The sequence below is a fragment of the Tursiops truncatus genome, chromosome 6 (genome assembly GCF_011762595.2).
Source record: "Tursiops truncatus isolate mTurTru1 chromosome 6, mTurTru1.mat.Y, whole genome shotgun sequence".
Classification (NCBI taxonomy): domain Eukaryota; kingdom Metazoa; phylum Chordata; class Mammalia; order Artiodactyla; family Delphinidae; genus Tursiops; species Tursiops truncatus.
This window is the reverse complement of record NC_047039.1, coordinates 8,177,661-8,204,079: the sequence shown is the minus strand read 5'-3', so window position 1 is coordinate 8,204,079 and position 26,419 is coordinate 8,177,661. Positions and strand designations below refer to the sequence as shown.

Sequence of the window (26,419 nt, the reverse complement as noted above, 5' to 3'; positions counted from 1 at the left end):
AATATCTCAGTGCCAAAGTACAGATCTGCGCCTTGTCTGTATCTGGGCTTTGCTGAGCAGGGCCGAGTAGAGACTAACCTGCCTCCTGGGCTCTCCTGAGTCCCAAGCCTGGCAGAAGACGCCCAGGGATCCGGTGGTCCTGCCGTGTGCTTGGTGGCAGGGAAAAAGGAGGGGTGCAGGGCCCTGGATGGAGACCCTCTCCCCACAGCAGGTGTGTCTCTGCACCTGTTGCTGCAGCTGGCGACCTAAGTCTTGGAGATCATGGACCCCTGCTGAGTTTCATGGAGCCTATGACCTCCTTGAACTTGCATGCAAGCTTTTGTGGAATGGACAGGTCTTGAGCAAAGATCGTTTATAGCTTTCATCAGATTTCAGGAAGGTTTGGGGCTGCTGGCACAGGAAGGATTGGCTTCTGTTTGACTTCCAAGGGGTGAAGGTGGCTTTTCTGTGTACTCCTGGGACCTGCTCCAAGAATGAGGCAAGGTGGCCCCCGCAGGGGAGGCCTTTGCCACTCTTGTCACCTAGAAGTGTGGGCGGAGACGCTTCCTAGAGGGGACCGGGGCTCAGTGCAGGACACAGTGCTGTGGCTCCCAGCCGTCAAGGCTGAGATTGCAGATGTCGCCCCTGACAACCGGGCCCGGTGGCCCTGTCACAGGTGTGGAGGAGGGATGGGGCTCAGCGAGCCCATGTTCCTGCCGCGGCCTGACCCCCGCTGAGGCTGCTCCCACCTGGGCAGTCAGTGAGAGGCGCCCACTCCCACCCTCCCCTCCTGGTCAGATGGAGCTTCCCAGGGTCCTCCACGCCCCATTTTCTACCGCACAATGTTTTCTGTCATCAAATGGCAAGACATGTCTTCTGCTCTGAGTGGGTCTCGGGAGGGCCGAGAGCACCCACCACCACTCTCCCACCCAGAGCCAGGCCCGGCGTGTTTGTGGGAGCACGGGGCTGGGACTGGGGCTGTGGGCAAGTCAGAGGGGAGGATGGAGGTACCAGGCCCGCCCGTCCTCGGGGGCTGGTGTTCCTTGGCCTGACTCCACACTCTGCAGGACAGGCCGGGTCTGAAATCCCTGGGAGCCCTGCCAGCCCTTCCTCCCATCCCCTGCTAAGGTGACCAGCTCCCCTGGCATCTCCGGGAGGAGTGTGGAGTGTTCCTACAAAGGAGCCCTGAAGTGCAGGGGAAGCAGGAGTGTAGCAAAGGCAGAGGACGGCCGGAGCTCCCCAGGCTTCCCTGTGTGAGGGCAGCACCGTGATCACACTGACTTCTCCTTTCTCAAATGCGCCCCCAGGTCTCCATCGCTTTAGCTCAGGTCCCCCTACTCTAGCCTGGATGATTGCACATCCTGGGAGCTCATCTGTCTGCTTCCAGTCTCTTCCACGCCAGTCCATCCTGCATGTGGCCAGTGAGGTCTTTCTAAAGGTCAAACGTGGCCCTGTCACCAGTCAGGGTAAAATCTCTGTTGACTCCTCTCGATGACTGAGAACAGAGACCAGACCGTCTGGGTCTCCGTCCCCTCTCCTGGCGTCCACCTCCAGGCTCACTGGGCCCACCACAACTCAGAGCTTTTGTTAAATCCTCTTCTCTGCTGGAAATGCCCATCTCCCCAGGGAGAGATCCTGTGGGACCTCGAAGGTCCAGCTCTGAAATCTCGTGAGCTTCTTATGGCCGTTCCCCTCCACCCGGGCCTGGCTAGAGGCTCCCTCCATGGAGCCCAGCAGGGAGCTTAAGAGAAAGGACTTTGGGCTTCAAGCTGGGTGGCACGGTTTCCATCCCAGGTCCCATTTACACACCCCAGTTGTATCGCCAACTCCCAGGCACACACCCAGAGAGCAGAGTACCATTCACGAGGTCACACAGATCATCGGTGACTGGCCTGGCCCTCGGGCTGGACCTCGTCACTCTTCACTTCCATCTGTCTGGCCTTAAGACTGCCTTGAAGCTTTCCCATGCTGTGCTTGCCGACCTAAGGGGAGGACAGCGCGGTGCTGAGTTTGTTTCCTTGCTTTACTCTCTTTTACTTTCCCAAGGCCGCACAGCCTGGGAACACTCAGGAATCAGTATTTGGCTCATTTATTATCCCCTCACCCCCAAATAGAGAAGAAGAAGAATGTCCTGCTTGTGAGAACAATGACGCTAAGGGGAACCTCTGAAATTGTTGACAAGGACACCAGCTTCACAGAAGGTAGCAGCACAGGTTGAGCAAGTTTATGATGGAGGTGTTGCTGCCTCTGGAAGGATGTCTGGTGGGCTCAGGGGGGGTCAGGACAGAGTGTGGACCCATGTGGGAGGGTATGAATCTCAGCCACACTCTGTGTGCAAAAACAGAACATCTAGTCTGAGCATCTTTGTTTCTGCTGGGTAGTGGAAAAACCCCCAGTGAGCTCAGTACCCTCCCCCTTTCTCCAGGGTTGGGTCCGAGGTTGGGGGTGGGGAGCTCAAGGGAATCAGGCCTTTGAGGCGGTCCATCTGATCCTACTTCTCTATCCACGCAGGCCGCTGCTGGGATGTCTTATTCCAGCCTCTGCCCCAGGTCAAGGCTGTCAGGGTGCCACACCCTGGCATCCACATCCACGTGCACTAAGCCAGACTCACGCGAGGCCCCGAGGGCGCAGAAACGAGAGTCTCTGTGAGGTCAGATGTGCACCCGCTGTGCCCACCCCATCTGATCTGTCTGTGACGGGGCTGTCCCCCAGGTCCTGCCACGGACTTCGGGGCCATCAGACGAGGTAGCCACGCATCTCTCTAGAGGCCAGCAGAGCCTCGGTGGAGGAGCTGCAGAAGGAGGGCAGCCCTGCATGTGCTGAGCGCTTTGGGAAGGAAAAGCCACATGTGCAGGATGCGGTGATGGCGGCTCTCGCTGTTCACGACCCCCCGGCTGCAGGGCTGCAGAGATGAGAGGGAGGTGGTTAGGAGCTCGCCTGAGGGACGTGAGCCAGGCCTGAGGTCAGAGCTGGGCTGTGGAGCCTCCATGCTAATGACTAGTGCGCTGACCATGACCTTAAGGAGGTCAAGTCCTTATTGATGAAGCTGCTGCCTCCCTGCCCCGCCCCCCAGCTGGTTGCACTGCAGGAAGATCCTTGGCAATTTTCTCTTGGTGGCTGTTGTGAGAGTAGCTAAACTCCCAGGACCCATGCGGACCCTGCGGGGACCCTGTGTCTATTTCCAGCTTGGCAGGGGAGTGGTCTGTCACCTGGGTGTGTCCTTTAGTTCTGACTCTGCTTGTGGATGGGGGGAATCTAAAAAGCAGAAGGTCACGTACATTTAGACGTGACATTCCTCATGCTGTTTGCAGGAACCAGTCTCCCTGTCAGCCCAGACTCGGACGATGAGGACCCAAGCCTAGGAATAAGGATGCGCTCTCTCTGCTCTTCCAGTTGCAGCCTGGGGTTTTGTGCTCCGTGAGGTCTGCGGAGCTCTGACCAGGTCCGCCGGGGGCCTTCCTTCTTCACCTGCTCACAGGGAAGCCACAGAAAGGGCCGGGCCACTTAGGAGCAGGAGATCCGCCACAGCCATTTGGAAGAATAGGCTGATTTCGTACAGATTTATCATTTACCTCCTTTCTTTAAAACTATAAGAATCATATAATACCAAAAAATTTTTGGAAATAGATATGAGCCATCAATAATTCCACTAACCTCTGATTTCTACCCAAGACTTGCTTGTCTTGGTTCATACGATGCAGCTTCTCATTGCTGGAATCATAAGGGACAGAGACCTTTGGATTCTGGAGGCTTTTTCCTTGCTTTCTTTTTTTCATCTTAACATAAGCATCTTTCCCATGGCTACATGTCTTCACAGGGATCATTTTTGAAGCTGCACAATATTTCACTGTGTTAACTCTATTTCAAACTGGCCATTTTAGTTTCCTTTTTTTAACATCCCAGAGGGCTATGATTAAAAACAAAATAACATGTAGCTTGCAAAGTCATTCTGAACTGCATCACTCGGCCAAAGAGTATCCTTTCCTAGTCCTTCCGAGGAACGACAGTTATATAGGGAGACGGAATGCTTATTTGGGGGTGGAGTGGGGTGGACTTGGACTTGCATTTGAAGCCGTGGTGATAGTGGCCTGAGTTTTCATCCTCTCATCTAGCTCCCTCGTTGTCAGCAACTATATTCGCTGACCAGGGTTACTGATGTGGTCTTTGGCCGGAAAACAGACTTTCCTCTCTGTGAAATGAAATGACTCATAAGGAAACAAAACCCAAGACTTTGGCCTCATTTGTCCCGTAGTCTAAACCAAGATTCTTAATCAGAGGTCCATGAATCGTTGTGAGGGTTTTGGGGAAGAAGCGTCCTGAAAATGAACACACAATTGGACATGTATGCACATAAGTGTGTTTGCAGGGGGAGGTGTCTGTAGCTTCGTCAGATTCTCCAAGGAGGCTGTGGCCCCCAAAATGTTTTTAAAAACAACAGACCTTTCTTTCTCTCTCTCTCCTTCCCTCCCACCCCCTTTTGGGAGTCTGGGGTTGAAATAAAAGAATCCGAAAGATCTGTGTCTCCATACAGAAAGTCCAGGCGTGGAATGGTGACCATACGATCCCCATCTGGGGAGACTTGGATTCGAACCCAAGCCTGTCTCACTGCCAGCTCTGCGTGTGCGTACCCATTGTGCTAAAGTGCCTTATGGTTGAGAGAGTTGCTTCTCTTTTTACTTCTTTAACCAAAGCCAATTGCGAATGTGTTCAAATAAGAGACTCTGCCATGATCATGGCCATCCTTGGTTCTTAACAAGAGGAAATGTTTTGGCCTTGCATTTCTCTCCAGGGAGTTGGCCTGACACAGAAATATTTGTGGTTGGTTAATTAACCATAGGAGATGAGCTGAGTTTATCACAGGAAATGTTATCACTCAAGGCTTAAGGAGCCAAAGAAACTTTGAAATCCAAGAGACCAAACCCAACAGTTCAACCCAACGGGTGGGAGACTTCAACCCATGACTTCCTGAATACCAAGGGGCCTCTTCTCTTCAAACAGATGTTTTTAGTAACAACAAACTATTTGGCACCCTTAAGTGACTTTGGCTTCCTAAATGTGTTTGATTTCCTTTCTCTCTTAGTAATCCTGTCCTGAATCTCCTTAAACACAAGCGTGCATACCTGGAGGCAAGAAGATGGGGCAAAATTCAATCTCAGGTCTCCTTGTTTCCTCTGAGAACCTCTGCTAAGTTAACCACTTATTATTCCTGAAAATTGGCAGCCCTTAAAGGGGAAAGACTTCCTGAAATATGGGAAATAATCATGCAATAAAAAAGGAGTAAATTATTTCATTTTGGACACCTTAGATGTAATACAATAGTAAACATTAGATCAATGTGCCTTGTTGACCACATAGTACTGGCTAGGGATCGATAATCAGTACATAGAATAACACTGGCTTTTGGTATAAATGGCATCTTTTTACTATAGTCCTGGTAAATTAAACTGATTACTCTTTATGGCAGCGGGATATTAGGGGGAAGTGGATAAGTAGGCATTTTCTTATATTTGGGTTCTCTCTGATTGATTCATTCATTCAAAAGAAGAGAAAGCTCTACTGCATATTAGAATACGTTCCAAGTGCTGAGATGGGTCCTGGAGATACAAAGATAAAAAAAAAAAAGCCCCTTCCCTTGAGGCATTCACAAAGTCTAATTTAGAAGGCAGGCAGTAAACAGAAGGCCCAAAGGACTGTGTTTGGTGCTGTAAGAAGTGCTGTGGGCCAGAGGAGGGGGTGACGTAATGGAAACGGGGTGGCAGGATGATGGATGGGCTACGCCATGAATGAAGACTAGTTCTTCAATCAGACCCAGGGACCAACACCCAAGAAAATCATGTTGGGTGTTTCCTTAGCTTTTTTCCAGAACTTATTATCATTTCTTAATGTGGTCTAATCAATATCATCGTTAGCATGTAAAAATCTTGACTCAGTAAGTCAGAAAGAGAAAAACAAATACCGTATGCTAACGGATATATATGGAATCTAAAAAATAAAAAAAAAAAAAGGTTCTGAAGAACCTAGGGACAGGACAAGAATAAAGATGCAGATGTAGAGAATGGACTTGAGGACACAGGGAGGGGGAAGGGTAAGCTGGGACGAAGTAAGAGTATAGCATTGACATATATACACTACCGAGTGTAAAATAGATAGCTAGTGGGAAACAGCTGCATAACACAGGGAGATCAGCTCTGTGTTTTGTGACCACCTAGGGGGTGGGATAGGGAGGGTGGGATAGGGAGACTCAAGAGGGAGGGGATATGGGGATGTATGTATACATACAGCTGATTCACTTTGTTATACAGCAGAAACTAACACAACATTGTAAAGCAATTATACTCTCATAAAGATGTTAAAAAAAACACTTCACTCTAAACACTGCACTGAAGTCCACCTGATGACATATTAGTGATCCAGTAGGGAGGCGGATAGTCTGGATGATGGACAGTTCTAAAGTTTTAGGTTTTATTATTTGGTCTTAACAGAGATTTTTATTATGTATGGTACTTTAAAGTTTACATATCATTTAAATGATTTTCATTTGATCCTTTAAGGCAAGCAGGAAACATATCCCTAGCCCCATTTTATAGATAAAGCAACTGAGGCTCAGCGAGATTTAAAAATCTTGCCCCAAATCACACAAGCTTCTAAACAAACAAACATAAGTATTTCTTGATGGTTTGGGGGTCTGTATAATAATATATTATCAAGCCACGGTATAATAATAACTGACATTTATCGAGTCTTACTATGTGTCAAGGCACTACTGTAAGTAAGTTACATAGTTCAACTTATTTAATATAAAATCATTCAGGAACTTGCTTTCATAAAAGTATTTTTGGCTTTTTTGCCTTTGCTCATCTTATAGATGAGTCCAGATTATTCACTTTCAAGGTTTTCTGGGCAAAAAGCATGATTGCCTTTCCAAAAAAGTAATGAATTATTCAAGAAAGACTGAAGCAAAGTTCTCCCTTTTTTTTTTCTTTTTGCCCTTGGTAGGATATTTTCTTTTTCTTTCTTTCTTTTTTTTTTTTTTTTTTGGCCGTGCCATGCAGCATGAGGGATCTTAGTGCCCCAACCAGGGATGGAAGCCTTGCCCCCTGCAGTGGAAGTGCAGAGTCTTAACCACTGGCCCACCAGGGAAGGCCCAGATACAATATTTTCATACTCCCCATATAGTATCTTCTTCATTCAAGTATTTGTTAAGTTGAACTTTTGCCTTCTTTTATTGCATTGAAAAAGTTATTTATATACTCTCATATCAGATATATGTTTTTCAAACATTTTCCCCTGTCTGTGGTTTACGTGTTCATTTCTTTAATAGTGTCTTTTAAAGTGCAGAAATTTTTAACTTTGGAAAAGTCTAATTTATCCATTTTTTCTTTCATGCTTACATGCTTTTAAGTTCTAAGAGATTTTTTTTTTGCCTAAGCCAGGATCACAAAGATTTCCCCTATGATTTTTTTTCTAGAACTATCATGTATCTTTTTTAGCAGCTTTTAGGATTTTTTCTTTATCACTAGTTTTCAGCAATTTGATCATGATGTAACTTGATGTGGTTTTCTTCATACATGAGGCTGAGTGACTTTCTTGAATCCTTGGGTTTATAGTTTTCATCAAATTTGGAATTTCCATCTTTCATTTCAAATTTTTTTCTCTTCCATCTCTTTTCTGATAATCCAATTATGTGTTTTTTGACCACTTAATGTGGTCAGTTGTCTCACAGGTCGCTGTGCCCTGTTCTTCTTCTAGTTTTATTTCTCTTTATTTATTGAAAGCACTTCACTTTAGTTTCTTTTTCTATTGCTGCTATGTTTACAATCTCTAAGACCTGCATCCTGTTCTAAAATCCTACCATAATCTACTTTTACTTGTTTATCACTTATTACTTATACATAATTTTCTAATCATTTTTATGTTTTTCACAGATGTCATCACAAGTGTTTCATTTACATTACTTCACATACTTTGGAGCACAGTAGATTCAGCCAGATTTCGAAGCCAGAGAATTGGTTTTTAAATATTAGTCTCTGACTCAGTGTACGGTCTTGATCAAGTCTTTAGACCTCACTGAACCTCAGTTTCTTCATCTATAAAATGGGAAGGAGTATGTCTACTGTCAGGTCTAGATATACGATATGTAAAGCACATGGCAGAGTGTCCAGCCTTGAGTAGGAAGGAATACTAGGTCCAGTGCTAGTAATCATTAGTATTCATGCTCCCCTGTGATAGGCAACTCCTACAACAAAGAGTTTTATAAGTTAATTTTAGATCTCTGTGCCTCTAGCCGGACATCCATGTCTCACAATAATTACAGTTAACCCAAAAAATGTCAGGGGGGGCTTCCCTGGTGGTGCAGTGGTTGAGAGTCCGCCTGCCAATGCAGGGGACACGGGTTCGTGCGGCGGTCCGGGAAGATCCCACATGCCGCGGAGCGGCTGGGCCCGTCAGCCATGGCCACTGAGCCTGCGCGTCCGGAACCTGTGTTCCGCAACGGGAAAGGCCACGACAGTGAGAGGCCCGCGTACCGAAGGAAAAAAAAAATGTCAGGGACCTAAGACCTTTTTTTTTCTTTTCCTTTCTTTCTGTCTTCAACCTTTTCCAATTTCCTGTTTGCAAGCATAAAATAGAGCCAGCATTTTCAGTCCGAATGTCTCCCCGCCCCCTCAAGCCTGGTAGAGGTGCTTCTCTACACAAGCCTCCCTTCTGTTTACAAATTCCGCCTCTGAGTTGTGCATAATAAACATTGGAGAGGCGGCTCAAAAGGACTGATGATGGCTAGTGCCTTTGAAAGCAATTCAGGTCGTGAACAGACGCGCATCTGGGAAGACACCTGTGAGCCTCAGCTTGAGAGAACAAGGCTTCCCGTCAGCGATGTGACACAAATCCCTGTCCAGTTGCTTCTGTTTCTTCACCTCCGTCTTCAGCCTCCTGAGGACGAGGATGAGGTTTCTGTTCAGCTCACAGGGTCGTTTTGAGGGACACGTGTATGGAGGACAAAAAAAAATCATTCCTTTTAAAGACAAGAGGATCACAGGCAGGAAAACTACAAGCGTTATTTACGAGGGACTCATATGAAGAAATACCCAAGGTCTTCAGGACTATCTTTTAATCCTTTTTGCAAGTAATACTCCAGAAATGCAGCCAAATGAAAGAAAGGGTCTTCATGAAGTGGGGTTGATGAACCCATCTGCATCAGCATGGTTAGGGCAGTAATTAAAAATGCAGATCCTGGGGCTCCAGGCTGGACCTACACGTGTCAGAACTGCTGGGACTGGGCCTCAAACTGGCTGTAAACTCCCAGCTTTGATAATGCAAGCTTAGGAACTACTGTGCTAAAGAATCATAACTGACTCCATTAGGAAGTGAACTCATGATTTAATTTTTTAATAAAATCAGTGCAAAAAAAATAGAAACTTAAAAGTAGATTAAGATCCATGGTCCCATCCATACCAAATACACCAGTAGTTTTTTTGTTTGTTTCGACATACGGGTAGCATGTTTTACTTATCACTACTGTGTGTTTTTTGTTTGCTTATTTTTTTTTCATTTATTTTCTTTTTATTTATTTTTGGCTGCATTGGGTCTTTGTTGCTGAGCACGGGCTTTCTCTAGCTGTGGTGAGCAGGGGCTAGTCTTTGTTACAGTGCGCTGGCTTCTCATGGCGGTGGCTTCTCTTGTTGCAGCACACGGGCTCTAGGCGTGCGGGCTTCAGTAATTGCGGTGCGCGGGCTCAGTAGTTGTGGCGCACGGGCTCAGTTGCTCCACGGCATGTGGGATCTTCCCTGACCAGGACTCGAGCCCGTGTCCTCTGCATTGGCAGGCAGATTCTTAACCACTGCGCCATCAGGGAAGCCCGTGGTTGTTGGTTTTTTTTTAGTATAAATGTACATGGTGTCTCCCAATAAAAGAATTTTATTCACAAGCTAGTAATTATCACAAGAATTTAAATATCATCATGGTACCATTTTCCGCCTAATTGCCTAAGAAATTTCAAGCTTGCCTATGTCAGCAGAATCAAATGTAGGTGACACAGGAAGCATGTGTCTATATTTTACTTAACACATTGTCACAAGAAGGCTGTCTTCCTTCCTGAAGTTTTGCTCAGCACCCTCTAACGTTTTACCACCTGAAAATCATTTTGATCAATTTACCATTGCGGGGAGTGAATTTCCACTGCAGAAATATTTTCAGTTTACAAAATTGAAATAGCCATATGTGTGTCTCCTCTTCACTGGGCCTAAGTTGGCGACCGCTTTGACCAAGGGCATACACAAGTCCAAGTCCACTGCTAGCTCGCCCAGTGGCCCTGACATACTCAGGCAGGAGTTACAACTCTACAGTGGGTCCTGTGCTAGCACTGGGCAAATATTCTACTAGTATTGAAAATATCGCACAAGGTGTTAACTGTGGTTTCTTGACTAATTCTAGCATTAGCATCCAGCCAGTGGAAAACTCTGAACAAGGTTCTTGCGTTGACGTCTTTGGGAAAGCACCATTTCTGTATATGCAGATACTACCCAGCCCTGGTGGAATTATGCAGGGCATTTTTTTCTGGTGTTCTCTCGCTCTCATCCTTTACTCTCTCAACTCCCAACTAACAAGCGTGGAAGGAATGCTGGAATTAGCACATCAGTATTTAGTGACCCCTCATGGAACCATTAGTTGAAATGTTGATGAGGAGATGATCGATGGAAGAATCAAACCAGCATCACCTGAACCCAGATCTATCTTAGCATCACTGAAGCGGTGCCGCTGGACAGTTGGGCCTCCAGATAAGTTGTGACACAGAGCTCACGTCACCCCCATAAGGCATCCCTACCAGGAAATATGAACCTGAATGTAGTGGATCCTGCAGAGTTAGTTCTATGTATGAGGAAGAGGTAGGTAGAGCAGCAGGTTGTGAGCCACCACGAGGATGCAAACTCCAGCACTCAGAACATTCCACAGGACCACCACTCTGGATCCGATAACTCAGTGGCATGAAACAAACCTAAACAGGGGCTGGGGGGCAGTTCCAGTAAAGATGACTTGAGAGAGACTCAACCATCCCATAGAATGTGTGAAGCTTGTTTGAATCCTGGATAGGACAAATCAACAGCAAGAAGGCATTTTTGAGACAACTGGGGAAATTGATTACGGATTGGATGTTACATAAAACCGCAGAATTATTGCTCATTTTGTTAGGTGTGATAATGACATTGTGAGAAAATGTCTCCATGTTTTAAAGACACGTGCAGAGTACGTGGAGGTGACACGGCATGTTTCAAGCCATGAGTTTCATTTCATTTCAAAGTTTCAGTCCTTTATTTATAAAATGATTTGTCTTAAAACACCTAAAGTACTTCAATCAAGAAAACAATTTCTAAAGATAATTGGTGAATCTAGGGGGATGAGTATGGAGGTGTTCATTATACTCTTTATTTTTATATTTAGAAAGTTTTCATTAAAAATAGTTTTAATCTAAAAAAGGACTACCTAGTGTTTTCTTCCAGGTGGAAGTGATTTCTTCTTGCTGAGCTCACAAGGCCTCTCTTCTGTATGTCACCTGCCTACCCTGATTGTTGTGACTTAAGTGTATGTCTCACCTCTTAATCGTCCCCCGAGAACGGACGCCTTCCTTGTTTCATCTCTATGTCTTCACTGTGTCTGACACAGTACACGGTTGACAGTGACTGAATGAACACAAGAATATAGTTTCTAAGAGCCAACACTGCAGCTGTTTCATGATCACGTGTGGGGGGAGCGATATGGGCAAAGGTGATGTAGCGTCATTCAAGTTAGTTATCCTGAACTTGAGACTCGAAAAATAAGTTTCAATTCAAGTTCTTTGGCCTCTTCTTTAGTTTAGAGTCATAGGCCCATCACTGTACTCTCTAGGAAATGGGCATTGCACTAGTGGATTCGTGGGGGGCAGGCCTCAGAATGCTTGGAAGTAGACAAATGTTCCACGAGGGCAGAAGGAACTCGCCAATGAGAGGCTGGCGTCTCACCACGACGTCCAACGCCCAGGATGGGCCCTGGGTCTGCACACAGGCTTACCTGTTCCAACTTGAAGCTACCCACCCATGTCTGGCAGGTTAAGTCAGAGGGTAGAGCTTTCGGCTAATAACATGGCAGTGTTTCCAGATCCCAGACTTAGGAACCAGTCAGAGGTGGGTGTAAGGCTGGCTCCGCAGCTCACTAGCTTGACGTGGCTTCAAGTTTCAAGTCCATCTCATCTGTAGAAAGAAGGTAGCACTGCCTGTCCCACAGTTACTAAAGGAAATATTATTGTTGATTATTTGTATATGTGGAATAATAGTAAGATATTTATTAAACACTATGGGCCAGGCACTGTTCTAAGATGTTCCAGTAGCATGTAATAACTAATCTAATCCTTACCACGCTCTGGGAGCAGGAACTGTTACCATCTGGAGACTAAGAGACGGAAATGTTAAGCAACTTACCCAAGGACACACAGGGCAAAAGTAGCGAAACCAGGATTCAGAACTCAGCATTCTTGTCAACGGTGCCCCATGGTCTCTCTCAAACAAGACAGTGTTCGTGGGGCATCTGGCTCCGTATCTGGCACAGGGGGACCGCTTAACACATGACAGTACCTGCTATTCAAAAGAATAAACCAGAGTCGCAACACTGTAAATGAAGTATACCTCAATTAAAAAAATTAAATTAAAAAAAGTAAACCAGAGTCAAACAGATTTTTCTGTCATGCAACCATGTGCATTCCAGGGTTGATTTTACGCAGAAGATTTTTTCTACCACATCGTCCTCCTGCCTCTCAAATAACCTGCTTCTGGAGCAGCCAGTTCAGGTGGAGGGACTCAGAGCCATCAACACTTCCCGGGGCCACACGACAGCCCGCCATCCTCGGTGGCCTCTGTCCCCCACTTACCGTCTCCACCACCACCCAGGCTCTCACCCCCAAAGGAAAGGTTAGGAAATCCCGAAGGACCCCAGTGGTAGCTTAGGGCACCATGAAGCTCTCCTCTGTCACCCAGTTCATCCTCTAGTTAGAATTTATTTAGCACCCTCTCTGCTCTCGTTCCTTTCTGACCCTCATCTTGTTTGGTCCGCATGACAACCACGTGATTTATGTACGGGCTGTTGGTCCTTGAACTCTATAGAACCTGTGTAGTTGTGCATTATGGGTCAACATCCCCAAACATTTTCCATGTGTTGAATTCGGACTTGAGCACGTCAGCCGGTGAATGGACTGCCACCCGCCTGCCAACAGCTCCGTCTTGGCAGGACAACCATTTGCATCTGGGTAATAGTGTTTGCACAAGTGTTTTAATGTTTTGGTGCATCTGCCCCCTAATTTTACACAAGTAGTCATTGGAATTACGCCTGTAATCACGGGTAAGTGCATAATTAAAAGACATCTGTGAAAGGCTAAAAATAGACAAAGATTTGCCAAATAAGCAAGACATAATTGACACGTTATTAGTTTTTGTTTAAAAACATGCTAAAGATATGGCATTCCATAAAGCCAGGATCGGGATGAAGGAATCGCACCCATAGGGCATTGCAAGCAGAAAAGTGCACCGAAACCTGGTTTAATTTCCACAGAAACAGAACTGCCCCTTCACCCCCAAACAGGAAAATCCATTGTTTGGCTTTTTTCGGCATTCACCTTTGAGTATGTTTTCTCAGGAAGTCTTTATGTATGAAAACGGGGAGTAGTTTCATACTTCCCAATTTTATAGGTCAGGAGACTGAGCCTAGGTGATGAGGTGATTTGCCCAGGTTCACACAGTCAATTCGTGGCTTGCTTTTGAGCCCAGCTTGCTTGGACCACCCACTCCCCCCAGAGCCAGGGAGGAGGGAGATGGCTGTACAAAGCTCTCTGCCTGGAATTCCAGACCTCCCCTGTCCAGCAGCTCCCTAGAGGGTTTTCCTCCCGGCAGGAGGGCTTTGAAGGCAGGTGCAGCCTCCACAGCGGAGAGGACTGTGTGTCTGAGCCTGAGCTGTGGGCCCAGGGGATGGAGCCCCAGGCAGGGCACCCATGTCCCTGATTTGGGCAGGGAGGTCGGGGGCAGCATGGGGGCTGAGAACCCCCTCCAGCACCTGGCTCTGTCACCTTCAGTGTGACCTTAACAAGCCACCTTGCCACTCCATCCTCAGCTGTGAAATGAGAATAGAGTAAGTCCCCTACGTACGAGCCGTCCAGCTGAGAACTTTCAGCTGAGAACCGTCCAGCTGAGAACTTTCAAAGAGGCGAATGTGCCTCTGTATGCCAGCTGTTGTACTGTACTACTGTACTTTTCAAGGTACTGTACTGTAAGATTTAAAATGTTTATTTTTTGTGCTTGTTTTTTATGTATTATTTGTGTGAAAAGCATTATATACCTATTACAGTACAGTGCTATATAGCCGACTGTGTTAGCTGGGTACCTAGGCTGTTTTGGACTTATGACAGCTCTGTCGGAAAGGAACTCGTTCGTGTGTAGGGGACTTACTGTAATTGTAACCACCCTATGGATGCTACATGAATATTGAATGAATCATATATGTCAAGTGCTTTCATCCTGTGAAATGCTGGCCACTGTAAATAAAGGGTTTCCAGTTTCTCTATTTTTAGTTACTGCCTCTGCCACATCCCCTGCCAGGCTGAGGCTGTGTTTCAGGTTTTGTTTGTTTGTTTTTGCGGTACGCGGGTCTCTCACTGTTGTGGCCTCTCCCGTTGCGGAGCACAGGCTCCGGACGCGCAGGCTCAGCGGCCATGGCTCACGGGCCCAGCCGCTCCGCGGCATGTGGGATCTTCCCGGACCGGGGCACGAACGCGTGTCCCCTGCATCGGCAGGCGGACTCTCAACCACTGCGCCACCAGGGGAGCCCCTGTTTCAGGTTTTAAGCGTCTCCCCGGGGGCCTACATTGATCTCCCTGCTCTGGTTAAGGTGGGCAGCGGCGTCTAATTCATTTCAAATAAACAAGCAGAGGTCGCCTCCCCCAACATCCCCTCCTCTTTCTAACCCCTACCCCCTGCACTACACACACACACACACACACACACACGGATGCATTCACAGGCTTGCTCTGTCATGCACTCACAGACACACGCAGGTGCACGTGTGTGCACTCTCTCACACATACACACACACACAACTCACATCCTTCTCCCATCCATCCTTCCCCGCTGGGAGGAGGCCAGTACCCGCTAAGTGCAGCAAAGCCCCCTGAACACCCAGGGAGCCGCACGTGTTGCCTTGGGCTTCTGCGTGGACGCTGCGTTTGTTTCCTGGCTCCACCCAGCCCGAAACTTCTAAAATATCACAGCGGGGTGGCAGCCCGAGCACGCGGACGCAGCTCTGCTTGTCACATGGCTTCCTGCGTAACTCAGGCTCCAGTCAGAGCCTCTGGGGTGGAGGGACCCTAGAGAACCGATGTGTTTATAAAACCCGTGGAAAAGCATCTGCATACACACTGCTAAGGAGTCAAAGGACGAGGAAGTGTAAGTAGTGGTGATTTAATCGGAGGAATTTTACTTCCTGTCAAGTTATGTAGATGTTCAGTTCTGCTATTTAAGTGGACATAAAGGTCTGCCCAGGAAGTTTAAAATTGGTGGCAGTATGGTTGACGCTTCATTGCGCCAGGAGGCTGGGTGGGAGAGGGAGAAAAGGCCTGAGGCCCAGGCAGCCGTTCTCCAGAGCTGGGCCTGACCCGGGTCCAGGCCTTACGCCCCCTCTGGTCCCTGGCAAGTCATTCACATCTCTTTTCATTTTCTGCTTGTACCAATAAGATTATGTTTCCTGTTAAAGGATTCAAGGAATATATAAAATCATAAGAAAGAAGGTAAAAGTCACACGAGGTCTCATTACTTGAGATAAACAATATTAACACTTTAGGAAATGTCTTTTTGGAGTCCTGCTTTGCATTAACACCCACACACGCACTTTTTAAAATTTGCTGTTTTTTCTGTTGGGTGTGGGCGTGCTTCCTCCCTTTCTGTCTCTGCCTCCGCTCTGTCTCTACCTCCTCCACCAGTCACCAAAGTAAACACCTTCGTGTTTATCCTCCCAAACCTATTTCCATGTAATATAAAAACACGTGCATGTGCCTACATAGGGGTTTCTTGTCTCATTCCTTGGTTTTTCCGAATATGGGACAGCCTCACTTTTCACATCCTGCTTTTCTCACCTAACTATATGTTGTAGCAATTCCTCTTAGCCTTGCTGGTAAAGATCTAACATGTTCTTTTTGATAGATGCATAATATTTTAGAGACTTTTAAAGTGCAGATTTACTCAACAATTCCCCAGTTGGTGAGCAGTTACAAAGTTTCTTTGTTTTGTTTTTTGTTGCTACAACTATTGCGGCAATAAACGTGTTTGTATCTCATATATTCCTATATAAGGATGTCTTAGTACACAGTGAGATTCTTGGAAGTGGGATTGTAAATCGAAAGGTATGTGTAGTTTTTCATTTTAATAGAACTTGAGAGATTGCTTTCTACAAGTTTGGCAATATTTCATATTTTATTTGTTCAATATTTATTAAGCACTTACTCTGTGCCAGGCACTGTTTTAGCAATTGGGATTAACAATGTATAATGCAAAGATCCCAGACGTCACAGAGGTTTCATCTTAGAAATGGAGTGGGAAAGAACAGATGAAATAACAATAATAAATACTTTTGTACCAGAAATGTAAGAAAACACAATTTTCCTTTTCTTTACCATCAACAATTGGTATTACCATTCCTCTTTTTTTTCTTTTTTTAACATCTTTATTGGGGTATAATTGCTTTACAATGGTGTGTTAGTTTCTGCTTTATAGCAAAGTGAATCAGTTATACATATACATATGTTCCCATATCTCTTCCCTCTACCATTCCTCTTATATATTTCCCCATCTTATTGATGCAACGTTCTTGTTATTTTGATTTGCATTTTCCAATTGGTAAGTAATTTCAACATTTTTCACATGCCTATTTAGTGATTTGGATTTGTTTTGGATGGATTGTCTATTTATAATTTTTACTCATTTTTCTATCGAGTAGATTATATGCTAAACCCATACTTCTGGCCAAATTTCATGACCTCTGCGTATAAGTGGACATTTGTTTGCCATATGCCTTGCAAATCTTTTCCCCAATCTATTGCTTATCTTCATGATGGTTTCTTTTACTGTGTAGTACCTTTAACATTTATGAATCTGTCCTTTTGTTATGAGCATGTTTTTTTGTCCTCTCTCAGCTTCTAGCTATTCCATCTTTGTCAATTGATATCTCCAAGCTCTGTGTCATATGTATGGTCTCCTAAATTTTCTTCCAATTAAAATTGTTTAATTTTTAATATATTTTTTCAATACACCTGGAATTTATTTTTTTAATATGGTGTGAGATTGGCATCCAATTGTATTTTGTTCTAGGTAGATAGCTATTTCCCCAATACCTTTTATTAAAATAAACCCTCAGTTCTCCACTGAATTAAAATGCCACTGTTTTCATATATGTAGTTTCCATACGTACTGGAATCTGTTTGCATTCTAATTATTATGCGTCACTGATGATATGTCTATTCCTATTCCACTTTCAGGCAGGTTTGATTTTACTCTCCTTTTTCATAATTTTAAAGCTAGGGTAGGACTTTATTTGGTCATAGAAACCTTCAGATAATGTTATCCAATTAAAAATTGTAATTATTGAAAGTACATTTAATTTATATTGGGAACAACAAATAAGTCATAATCAAGAAAGAGAAGAGATGAAAATAATTAGAAAACAATACGATGTAAACTTCATGGTAAATTGGAAATGGAGAGGAAATCAAAGATGTCCTATAAATCATATAAATTATCAAAGTGGTGCAAGAAGGAGGAAAAGTGGCAACAAATTCCTGTGGAAGAAACTGGAAATTTATTTAGAGATCTACTATTAAAAGGGTCCCAGGAACAGATGACTTACCAGCTGAGTTCCATGTAGTCTTTAAAGAACAGATAACCCCAATGTTATTAAACGATTCAAGATCATAGGAACAAAGACAAAGAGATTCCCGGTATGTTATGAAGCCAGAATCATCTTAAGGTTAATTCCTTATAGACCAATCATGCTCAGGAATATAGATTTTCATTCAAAATAAAATATTAGCAAATAGGACCCATCCGTGTATCCAAAAGACTAAGGCACTGTAACCAAATAGCTTTTTGTTTGTTTGTTTTTGTTTTTTCGCGGTACACGGGCCTCTCACTGTCGTGGCCTCTCCCGTTGCGGAGCACAGGCTCCGGACGCGCAGGCTCAGCGGCCATGGCTCACGCGCCCAGCCGCTCCGCGGCATGTGGGATCTTCCCAGACCGGGGCACGAACCCGTGCCTCCTGCATCGGCAGGCGGACTCTCAGCCACTGCGCCACCAGGGAAGCCCCCAAATAGCTTTTATTCCAGAATGCAAGGATGTTTCAGTAGCAGAAAATTGATCAACATAACTCATTACATCAACAGATTAAAGAAGAAAATTATCATATAAATAGATATTAAATAGTCCCCTGATAAAAGTCAGCAGCGCTTCCTAGTACAGCCCCATAATCTGTTATCCAAAATGTGGGTAAGTGTGGTGGTCTAGTGTCCGCCAGGGCTCCACGGTTGGCTCTGCATTGCTTAACTCTTTGACCGGGAACCAGCTGCTTAACATCTCAGACCTCCTACTTGCACTTATTTTAGAGACTTGAAAGGATGATACAAGATAGGTGAAGTTCTTGGTCAAGAGTAAGCTCTCCTTGAACAGCCGGCCCTGGAATGGGTGTGGTGGTGAAGTGGCGATGCTCTTGGCTGTGGTCCCCGGGGTCTTTCCCACATCTGTCGTTTGACGATTCTTTACCCAAGAAAAATCTTGATCGTATTTCACTCACCTCTCAAGAAGATTCCCTGATATTGTTGAAAAGTTGGCATTAAATGCCTGTACTATCTTTGTGACCTAAGTTACAGCATCTCACCTGAAAATCTGAGCTGGAAAGAACCTCAGAATGTTCTAACGTGGGCCAGGAGAGGGAATGTGACTTTCCCAAGTGAAGACTGAAACCCAGACCACCAGACACATTGGTCAGCCTCTTTCTAGACGGCAAGCCTCCTACCCCCAGGGGCCTGGGATCCACCCTGGCGGTTTCTGGCAGTTTCGTCAGGCCAGACCATCTCTGTGTCCTAAACCCAGGAGTCTCTCCTCTCTGGGCCACTTCTTCCTGCTCTGGGAAAAACGATGGAGGCAAGCTTAGCCCACCCAAGCCCCTTCTGACCCCATGTTCTGACTTTGACCTTCACTGCCCCCCCTGCTTCCCCACCTTTCTAATCGGCAACCGGAGGGGGTTTGGGGACGCTCTTGTGCACAGAGGCTCTGAAAACCTACTCACATGGCCAATCTGCTGTGTGCTCTCCGACAGGATGGGAGTGGTGAGCAGCAAAAGGCAGGTCAAGGAGAAGGGGAAGGGCAGATGGAGCCCCGAGAAGGCCAGCACCCAGGGCAAAGAGGCCCCACCACTGCCGCCCCTGGTGAGTGACTGCTGTGCGCAGCTGGAGGGGTGGGAGAGGGGTGCACGGAGCTCCCCCGCGCGGCTCGGGGGCTGCTGCTCGTCTCCAGCCAGCACCAGCGCCATCTCTAGACAACGCGGGGCACCAACAAGTAGACCCCTCCCACTGCCACCACGACCCACGTCGCAGTGGTGGCATAGTACCAAGCTTAGCAGCCAGATGGCCGAGCTTAAATCTATGGGCAGTGTGCTTCCAGGGAGGTTACTTAACTCCTCTGTGCCTCAGTGTCCGCATCTGTAAAATGGGTACAGTAAGAATGCCTTTCTGATGGGGACGTGACCATATGCAGGTGTGCAAGGCACAGGACCGGGCCTAGGGGGCTCCCGGTAATCCTTAGCCAGTTTTCAATGCACACAGGCAGCCTTGAAGAGGAAAGGAAATCAAAAATGTCAACTTGAACAAAGGGTGGGGCGAGGGGGGGTCTGGGGCATTTAGCAACATCTGCTGCCCCCACCCCCTGCCCAGAAGCTCCTGATGGTCATTGTCCCTTTCGTGGCACTGCTGCTGGTATTCCAAGCAGCTTGCCGTCCTGGGATAAGGCAGCTTAGGACTGGAGGGGCCCTCTCCTCCGCAGCAGGCCCTCAAGTTCTCATGGAGCCTGTCATGCAGTTCTGGTCTGTTCACAAAACGGTTGGCACCCTTTGACGGTAGCATTCCCAAAGAGGCACTTTTAGATGATGATGTTTGTGTCTCCCCCGCCCGGCCACCTACCCCCTTTTGGTTTGGGTCAGTTGGGAGTCATGCCTGGGTCCCCCAACCCTCACCAGCACATTCGACTGGCCATTGCTTTATTCTGACAGTGACCTGATGGGGGAGGGGAGGGGGAATTGCCAATCCTGTTTCTTAGAGGAATCTTATCTATCCATGTCCCAATTTAGTGCAGGGCTTGGCAGGTAGCAATGAAATGTTTGTTGAATGAATGAATGATCGACTGGGAAAACGCCGACTTCGACTGTGTTCATTATATGCTAATAAGTAGTAGAGCCTGGAAGGTTTTAAACTTTTTTAAAAGTCACATCATATCTATTAATTATGGAAAAAAATCGTAAATACTCATTATTCCACTGCCCAATGATACCTGGAGTTAGCACTTCAGAGCTCCTGCCTCCAGACCCCTTTTCTGTGGGTTATTTATATTACATGTTTATATTGTCAATGGAACCACACTATACATGCCATTTTGCAAAATCCTACTTCAAAATTGTGTTCAATAAATATGGAATACAAAAAGAATATTTGGAGACTTCCCTGGCGGCCCCAGTTGTTAAGACTCCATGCTCCCAATGCAGGGGGCACGGGTTCGATCCCTGGTGGGGGAATCCCACATGCTGCGTGGCCAAAAAAAAAAAAATTTGTAACGCATATGTCAAGTTGAACAAAGAACAGAATGAAGAGCCAGCACAGCTGCGTCATCTTCAGAAGTAGAAGGTGACCGGTTGAGACTGTCTGCTGCCCCCAGTCTATCCTCGTCACCCCGGGCCCCACTATCCTGAGAGTGTGTATCATTCCTTAGCTTCGCTTTTTCGGTGTGATCACATATGTATGTGTTTCTAAACACTCTTCAGTTTGATTTTACCCGTTGTGAACTTTAAATCATTTGAATCAGACAGCACGTATTCGTCCGAGACGTGGGTTTTGGATCTCCGTTACGTTTGTGGGTTTTATCCACGGGGATGCCTGGGGCTGTAGCCACCAACTTGCCCCGGGTTTCGTTGCATGACTCGCTCCAGTTTGTCTATTCGTCTATCTTTTTGGTCAAAGGGTGATTTCCACACTTCAACGATTTTTATTTTTTTAATTTTTTTTCTGGGAGCCTTCCGGTGCAAAGGTTTCTCTACAGGGTACAAACCTGGGAATACATCTGTTGAGTTTGAGGGAAATATACTTTTAAAATAATTTCCCTTGAGAGCAAATACCCTTTTGCAATTTCTCTTTTAAAGAAGAACCAGGACTTTAACCTGGGTGATACGGCTTCCTCCCCCAGTTCCACAGCTGCCTCTTACGAAGTTGGGGCATCCCCACGTACCCCTCCTCCAGCCACGTGTGTGGTTGGGCAGGCGGTCCCGGCTTGTGGGACGTGGCACTGGCACCTGGGGCTTGAGGCAGCACGTGTAGAATTTACCTGTGCAGCCTCCTGGGCCAGCAGAGAGGCTCCCCCAGACCCTCCAGCTGGCACGCAGCAGTCTCACCCCTCCTGCCCTGCCCAGGCCTCGGGGCCGTGACCTAACACAGAGCATGTGCATTTCCGCTCTAGGTCGTGTTTAACCACGTGGCTCCGCCCCCTCCTGACACCAGGCACCCGGACCAAGGTAAGAAGGCGCTGCTTCGGCAGCTGGGGCTCCCCTGGCCATGTCCTCCGGGCCCCCGGCTTCGTGCAGTTGGAACAGGGGCCGAGGTGGGAGCGGCTTCCTGGGGAAGATGGGCCCTCGAGGGTCGGAGAGGAGGAGGCCTGGGGGGAGGCTGAGTGAGGTGCCCTAGGCTTCACCTGCCCTTGGGGGGTGTCCCTCCAGGAGCCAAGCACCGGCTCATTTAGTGTACCTGAGCCTGGGTGGGCTTTTTTTTTTTTTAAAGACTTTACAAACTATGAACGAGCACCAAAAGAGTTACAGCAAATACAAACAGCATCGTCAAACCCAGGCTTTCAAAAATTCTAGCTCCCAACCTCCAAGGGCGAAGGCCGATGGCTCTGCGTCCCAGCCCTTGCTCTGTTCCATATGGAGTTTCCCATATCTAGTTTCCCAGCCCACTTTCAAAGGCCCCCTGCCGGCCTTCTAACCACCCCCGGTCTCCACTTCCACTCTGATGGGCCGGACTGTGGAGGTGATATAATGAATGACCTCGGGGGTTCAGGCCGGGGCAGGGGGCTCACAGGATGGGGCTTCCGGGAGAGCTCTGCCCCAGCATCTTCATAACCCACCTGCATCCAGCACCGGGAGGCCTCAGGCATTAGAGCCCTCGCACGACTGCACTGAACAAACAACCCAGAGCCCGGCTCTGCCCCAGGACTGCGGAGGATGCAAAGCTAATTACGATGGGGCCCCTCCGCGAAGGAGCTCGGAGTCTGTCAGTCAAGAGCGGCAACCCAGTTAGTGGCCTCACCTGGTGCCTGGTGTTTCTTATCCGTGCTGAGGATCACGGTTAATTACCATCAGGGGAGATCCTTACTTCCTGCCGGGGGCTTCGCATCTCCAGGAAGGAAGTCCAGGAGAAGGAAGTAAAACCAACTGCCTTTGGCACAAGACCTTGAATCTCAGAACCGGAGGCGGCCTCTGTCATCTATTCCAGCCCCCCTTCCCGCCGAGGGGAGGGGAACAGCCACACTCTGGTGACCAAGCTGAGTCATCTACTTCTGGGGACGCTAAGTGGTCTCCAGGTGACCTTTTTCGGGGCAGGGGGTCTTCGCTCCCCAGGGCTGTGCAGAAAAGCAGCGGTCATTGGAAAGACGATAGGCCACACTCCAGAGCCCGCTGCGTTGCAGGGACCAGCAGCTCGTCTGGGTACTGCCAGCCAGAGCGCTGTGACAGGGCCCTGGGTACCGTTACAGGTCAAAGTTACAGCTGCTATGTTCCGAGACCACTACTGCCCTTGGAACAGAGGCAGGGAGGGCAGGGGGAGAAGGGGAAGAGAGGGGAGGGTCATGGCCTCCGAAGTGATAAGGGATGGTTCCCAGACGTGGGTCTGCGTCCCTCAGGTCCACACAGCTGATCTCCCTAGATCTTCAGGATTTTTCCAGCCCCTACCATCGCTCTAGCAGCCCAAGCAGTGACCATCTCTTCCCTGTTCACCCTAGAGGAGCACTTCGTGGTGGCCCTGTATGACTACAAAGCCGTGAACGACCAGGACCTGCAGATGCTGAAGGGGGAGAAGCTGCAGATCCTGAAGGAGTAAGTGTCCCAGACACCGTCCCTGTGACTGCAGGACCCCACCCCCCACCCACCTACCTTTCCCCCAATGCACCGCCCTGCACGGCTGCCTCCAGAATATCTTCTCCAGTGCCCTGCCCCCCAGCCCAGCGCAGCCCAGCCCAGTCACTCAGTAGTAGGGGTTCGTATTCACTACCTCCTGCTCTGCTGTCAAAACCCTACTCTTCCTTCAAAACCCACCTTTAACGTCACCTCCTCCATGAAGCCCTCCTGATGCCCACAACGCTTGCCTGGCTGCTCCGTCACAGCTCCGGACTGGACTCTGTTGTGTCCAGATTTGTCTCCCTTGCCAGACAAGATCTCGCCTGAGACCCTACCTGTGAGTTCAGCTTTAGTTTATCCAGAGGTTCTTCTCAGAAACTGCTCTAAAGCCACCCTGTCGCACGTCGGGCTTGTCCTGTGGAGGCTGAGGACTCCTTTATTTCTCAATGTTCTGCGATAAAGTGTGAAGGCCCTGACCTTTTGACCATCTGTGGGCTCCGGTTGGTCCTCTCCTCCGCAGCCCTCCTTGTTTCTGTCTTTCCCATCCAGTCCAACCTCACTCCCCAAACCCTAAACGTGTCCCATTAATCGAGAGGAAGGCGGCTCACCAGAGGACTGGGGCCCTCGTGGGTGGATCAGGCTACGGAGACAAACCCCCCCCCCCCCCGGAGGCTGCGTTGTTCCCTTTCCTCCCCTGGGCCAGGAGCATCTTGGGCCCAACGGATGCTGGCGAGTTGGAATGACCTGGACAGCCCGCATCACTGAGCCCCTGGCCCCAGTTCCCTCCCTCCACCCGACCACCTGCCTCTCGAATTCTCTGCCTCCCAGGGGTGAGATGCTGTGGGCTGTGAGCTTCCCAGAGAGCCTTGTGGGAGCCGCTACCTGTTTTGTTTTTCTTTCCCACCTAGAGCTGGAGACTGGTGGTTGGCCAAGTCTCTCATCACAGGAAGAGAAGGCTACGTGCCCAGCAACTTTGTGACCCGAATAGAGACCCTGGAAGTGGAAAAGTAGGTGGACAGACGGCCCCTCAGAGCAGAGGCGTGTGCTGGGGGCTTCTAGTCTGCGCAGGGCAGAGCCAGAAAGTAGCTAAATAGCAGAGCAGGGTGTGAACCCGGCACAGAGGGGGCAGGAGAGGGGTGGGGACTTGGTGCCTCTGGGAAAGGCTTGTCTAATGTCCCAGCAACATTTAAATCTCTGTGTGACACTGAGGGTGTCACTCAGGGAGCCCATCTCACCCTTCCTACCTGTAAAACGGGAGCTGCCCGTTTCCTGGCTAACCTGGTAGAGACGACCCCATGTCCCACCACCTTGATCAGCCACCCTCCTCCCCTGCCTCCAGGACAGGACTCAGGGCTTGCACCTCGGGGGACTCACAGGATGGGGGCCTTAAGGGACAGCTCCACCCCAGCATCCTCATAACCTACCTGCCTGCGGCACCAGCCAGGGCCTCGAGCATTAGTGCCCTGAGCAAACAGAGCCAGAGCCCCAGCTCTGCCCAGGACCGAGGAGGATGCAAAACCCATTATGACGTGACCCCTGCCCTGAAGGAGCTCAGAGTCTGTCAAACTCACAAGCTGGCACGGCTCTGCCGCCTCATCTAGCGTTCCCATCCAGCGATGCTCGCCCCCAGGAGGGCTCCTTGCCCAGCACGCCCGGCCCTGTGCCTGTCCCTGGACCAGTGTGGGGCGGGCACATCCACCCTGACCAGCCTGTGCTCAAGGGGCACTAGAGACCCAAACCCAAGGAGGGTGGACTGTGAGGGAAGGTGTCAGGTGCATTCTCCCAGAGCAAAATTAACAAAGGGCACCAAATACTGCTCTCCTTTCATTTCAAGAAAACACCAAGTCCATCGCTGACAGCAGGGAAGGGGACCGAGGGGTATTTCATGTATCAAAATGTGAGGGGCTCAGCTCAGGGTTAAGTTGGCAACGGGAACACATTTCATCTCTGGAGGGAAGGGACTTGGGTGACAGTATCCCCGGGAGTGTGGCCACTCTCTGAGGTCTGTCTGCCTTTGTGCTTTTCTTTTCCAGGTGGTTCTTTAGATCAATTTGCCGGAGAGATGCCGAGAGGCAGCTTCTGGCTCCAATCAATAAGGCCGGCTCCTTTCTAATTAGAGAGAGCGAAACCAGCAAAGGTAAGCCTGGGCCTCCGCTTCCCTCCCTGTGCAGCCCGGGAGCCCCACCTGCAGCCTTGCTTCTGGGAGTTGGGAGGGGGCCAGCGTGTGGGGTGCTAGGCAGGAGAACCTGGCAGCGTCCACCCCGGGGGGTCCCTCCCACATCAGGCCAGCCAGGACAGCCCATGGGTATCCGGTAACTGAGCGTGAGGCTGTACACATGGACAGTTCTCCCAGGGCCCCGCTGGAAATGTGCCCAGCACGAGAGCGGCTCCCATCTCGGGCTGGTCTCGCACTGCCTCCGTCAGAAGGGGTGCTGAGGCTGGCGGGGGCAGAAGAGGGGGTGTGACCCAGGGCCACGTCTGGAATCAAAGGATTTGGGAGCTGAAAGAATCCTTAGAGATAATCTCAGCTAGAGGCTGTGACTCAAGAGACTTCCAAGAGCCTGTGAGGTATAAGTTTGTGATATACAAGGAGGGGGCAGTGATCACTGAGATCTGATGGACTCACAGATTCAAACCCACCGACCGAGCAGAACGTTTCTGCCACCACCCTCAGGCCACTGGGTTCTCTCTTTCTCTGTCTTTAGTTTTCTCTCTGTCTTTCCTCCTCAAAGTTCTTTCTGCTATAAAGTATAAAATGCATCTAAAAACTGCATAAATTATAAATGAGTGCATAATTATAGAGTCATGCTAAGTAAACACCTGTGTGACCACAAGAGCGAGAACATTCCAGACACCCAGAGCCCCTCTCCCTGCCCCACCGGTGCCCCTTTCTGATTCACCTCCCCACCCGCCAGAGAAGCCACCACTGTCCTGACTTGGATGGAAATCCTTCCTTATCTTTCTTTATAGTGTTACCACCCATGTTTTGTCTGTTTCTCACCTTTATACAAATGGAATC

At 48.2% G+C, this 26,419-nt stretch overlaps 1 protein-coding gene across 2 annotated transcripts in view; it reads left to right on the top strand.

Annotated features, from left to right (window-relative positions):
• Nucleotides 1-26,419, top strand: part of BLK (BLK proto-oncogene, Src family tyrosine kinase) — a 48,438-nt gene that overhangs the window by 6,346 nt on the left and 15,673 nt on the right. For both annotated transcript variants that reach the window (XM_033857567.2, XM_033857566.2), the window contains exons 2-6: nucleotides 19,348-19,456; nucleotides 21,750-21,804; nucleotides 23,286-23,379; nucleotides 24,309-24,407; nucleotides 25,434-25,537. In XM_033857567.2, the coding sequence (XP_033713458.1) occupies nucleotides 19,349-19,456; nucleotides 21,750-21,804; nucleotides 23,286-23,379; nucleotides 24,309-24,407; nucleotides 25,434-25,537 (460 nt within the window). In that variant the 5' untranslated portion in view covers nucleotide 19,348. The remainder of the gene's footprint in view (nucleotides 1-19,347; nucleotides 19,457-21,749; nucleotides 21,805-23,285; nucleotides 23,380-24,308; nucleotides 24,408-25,433; nucleotides 25,538-26,419) is intronic.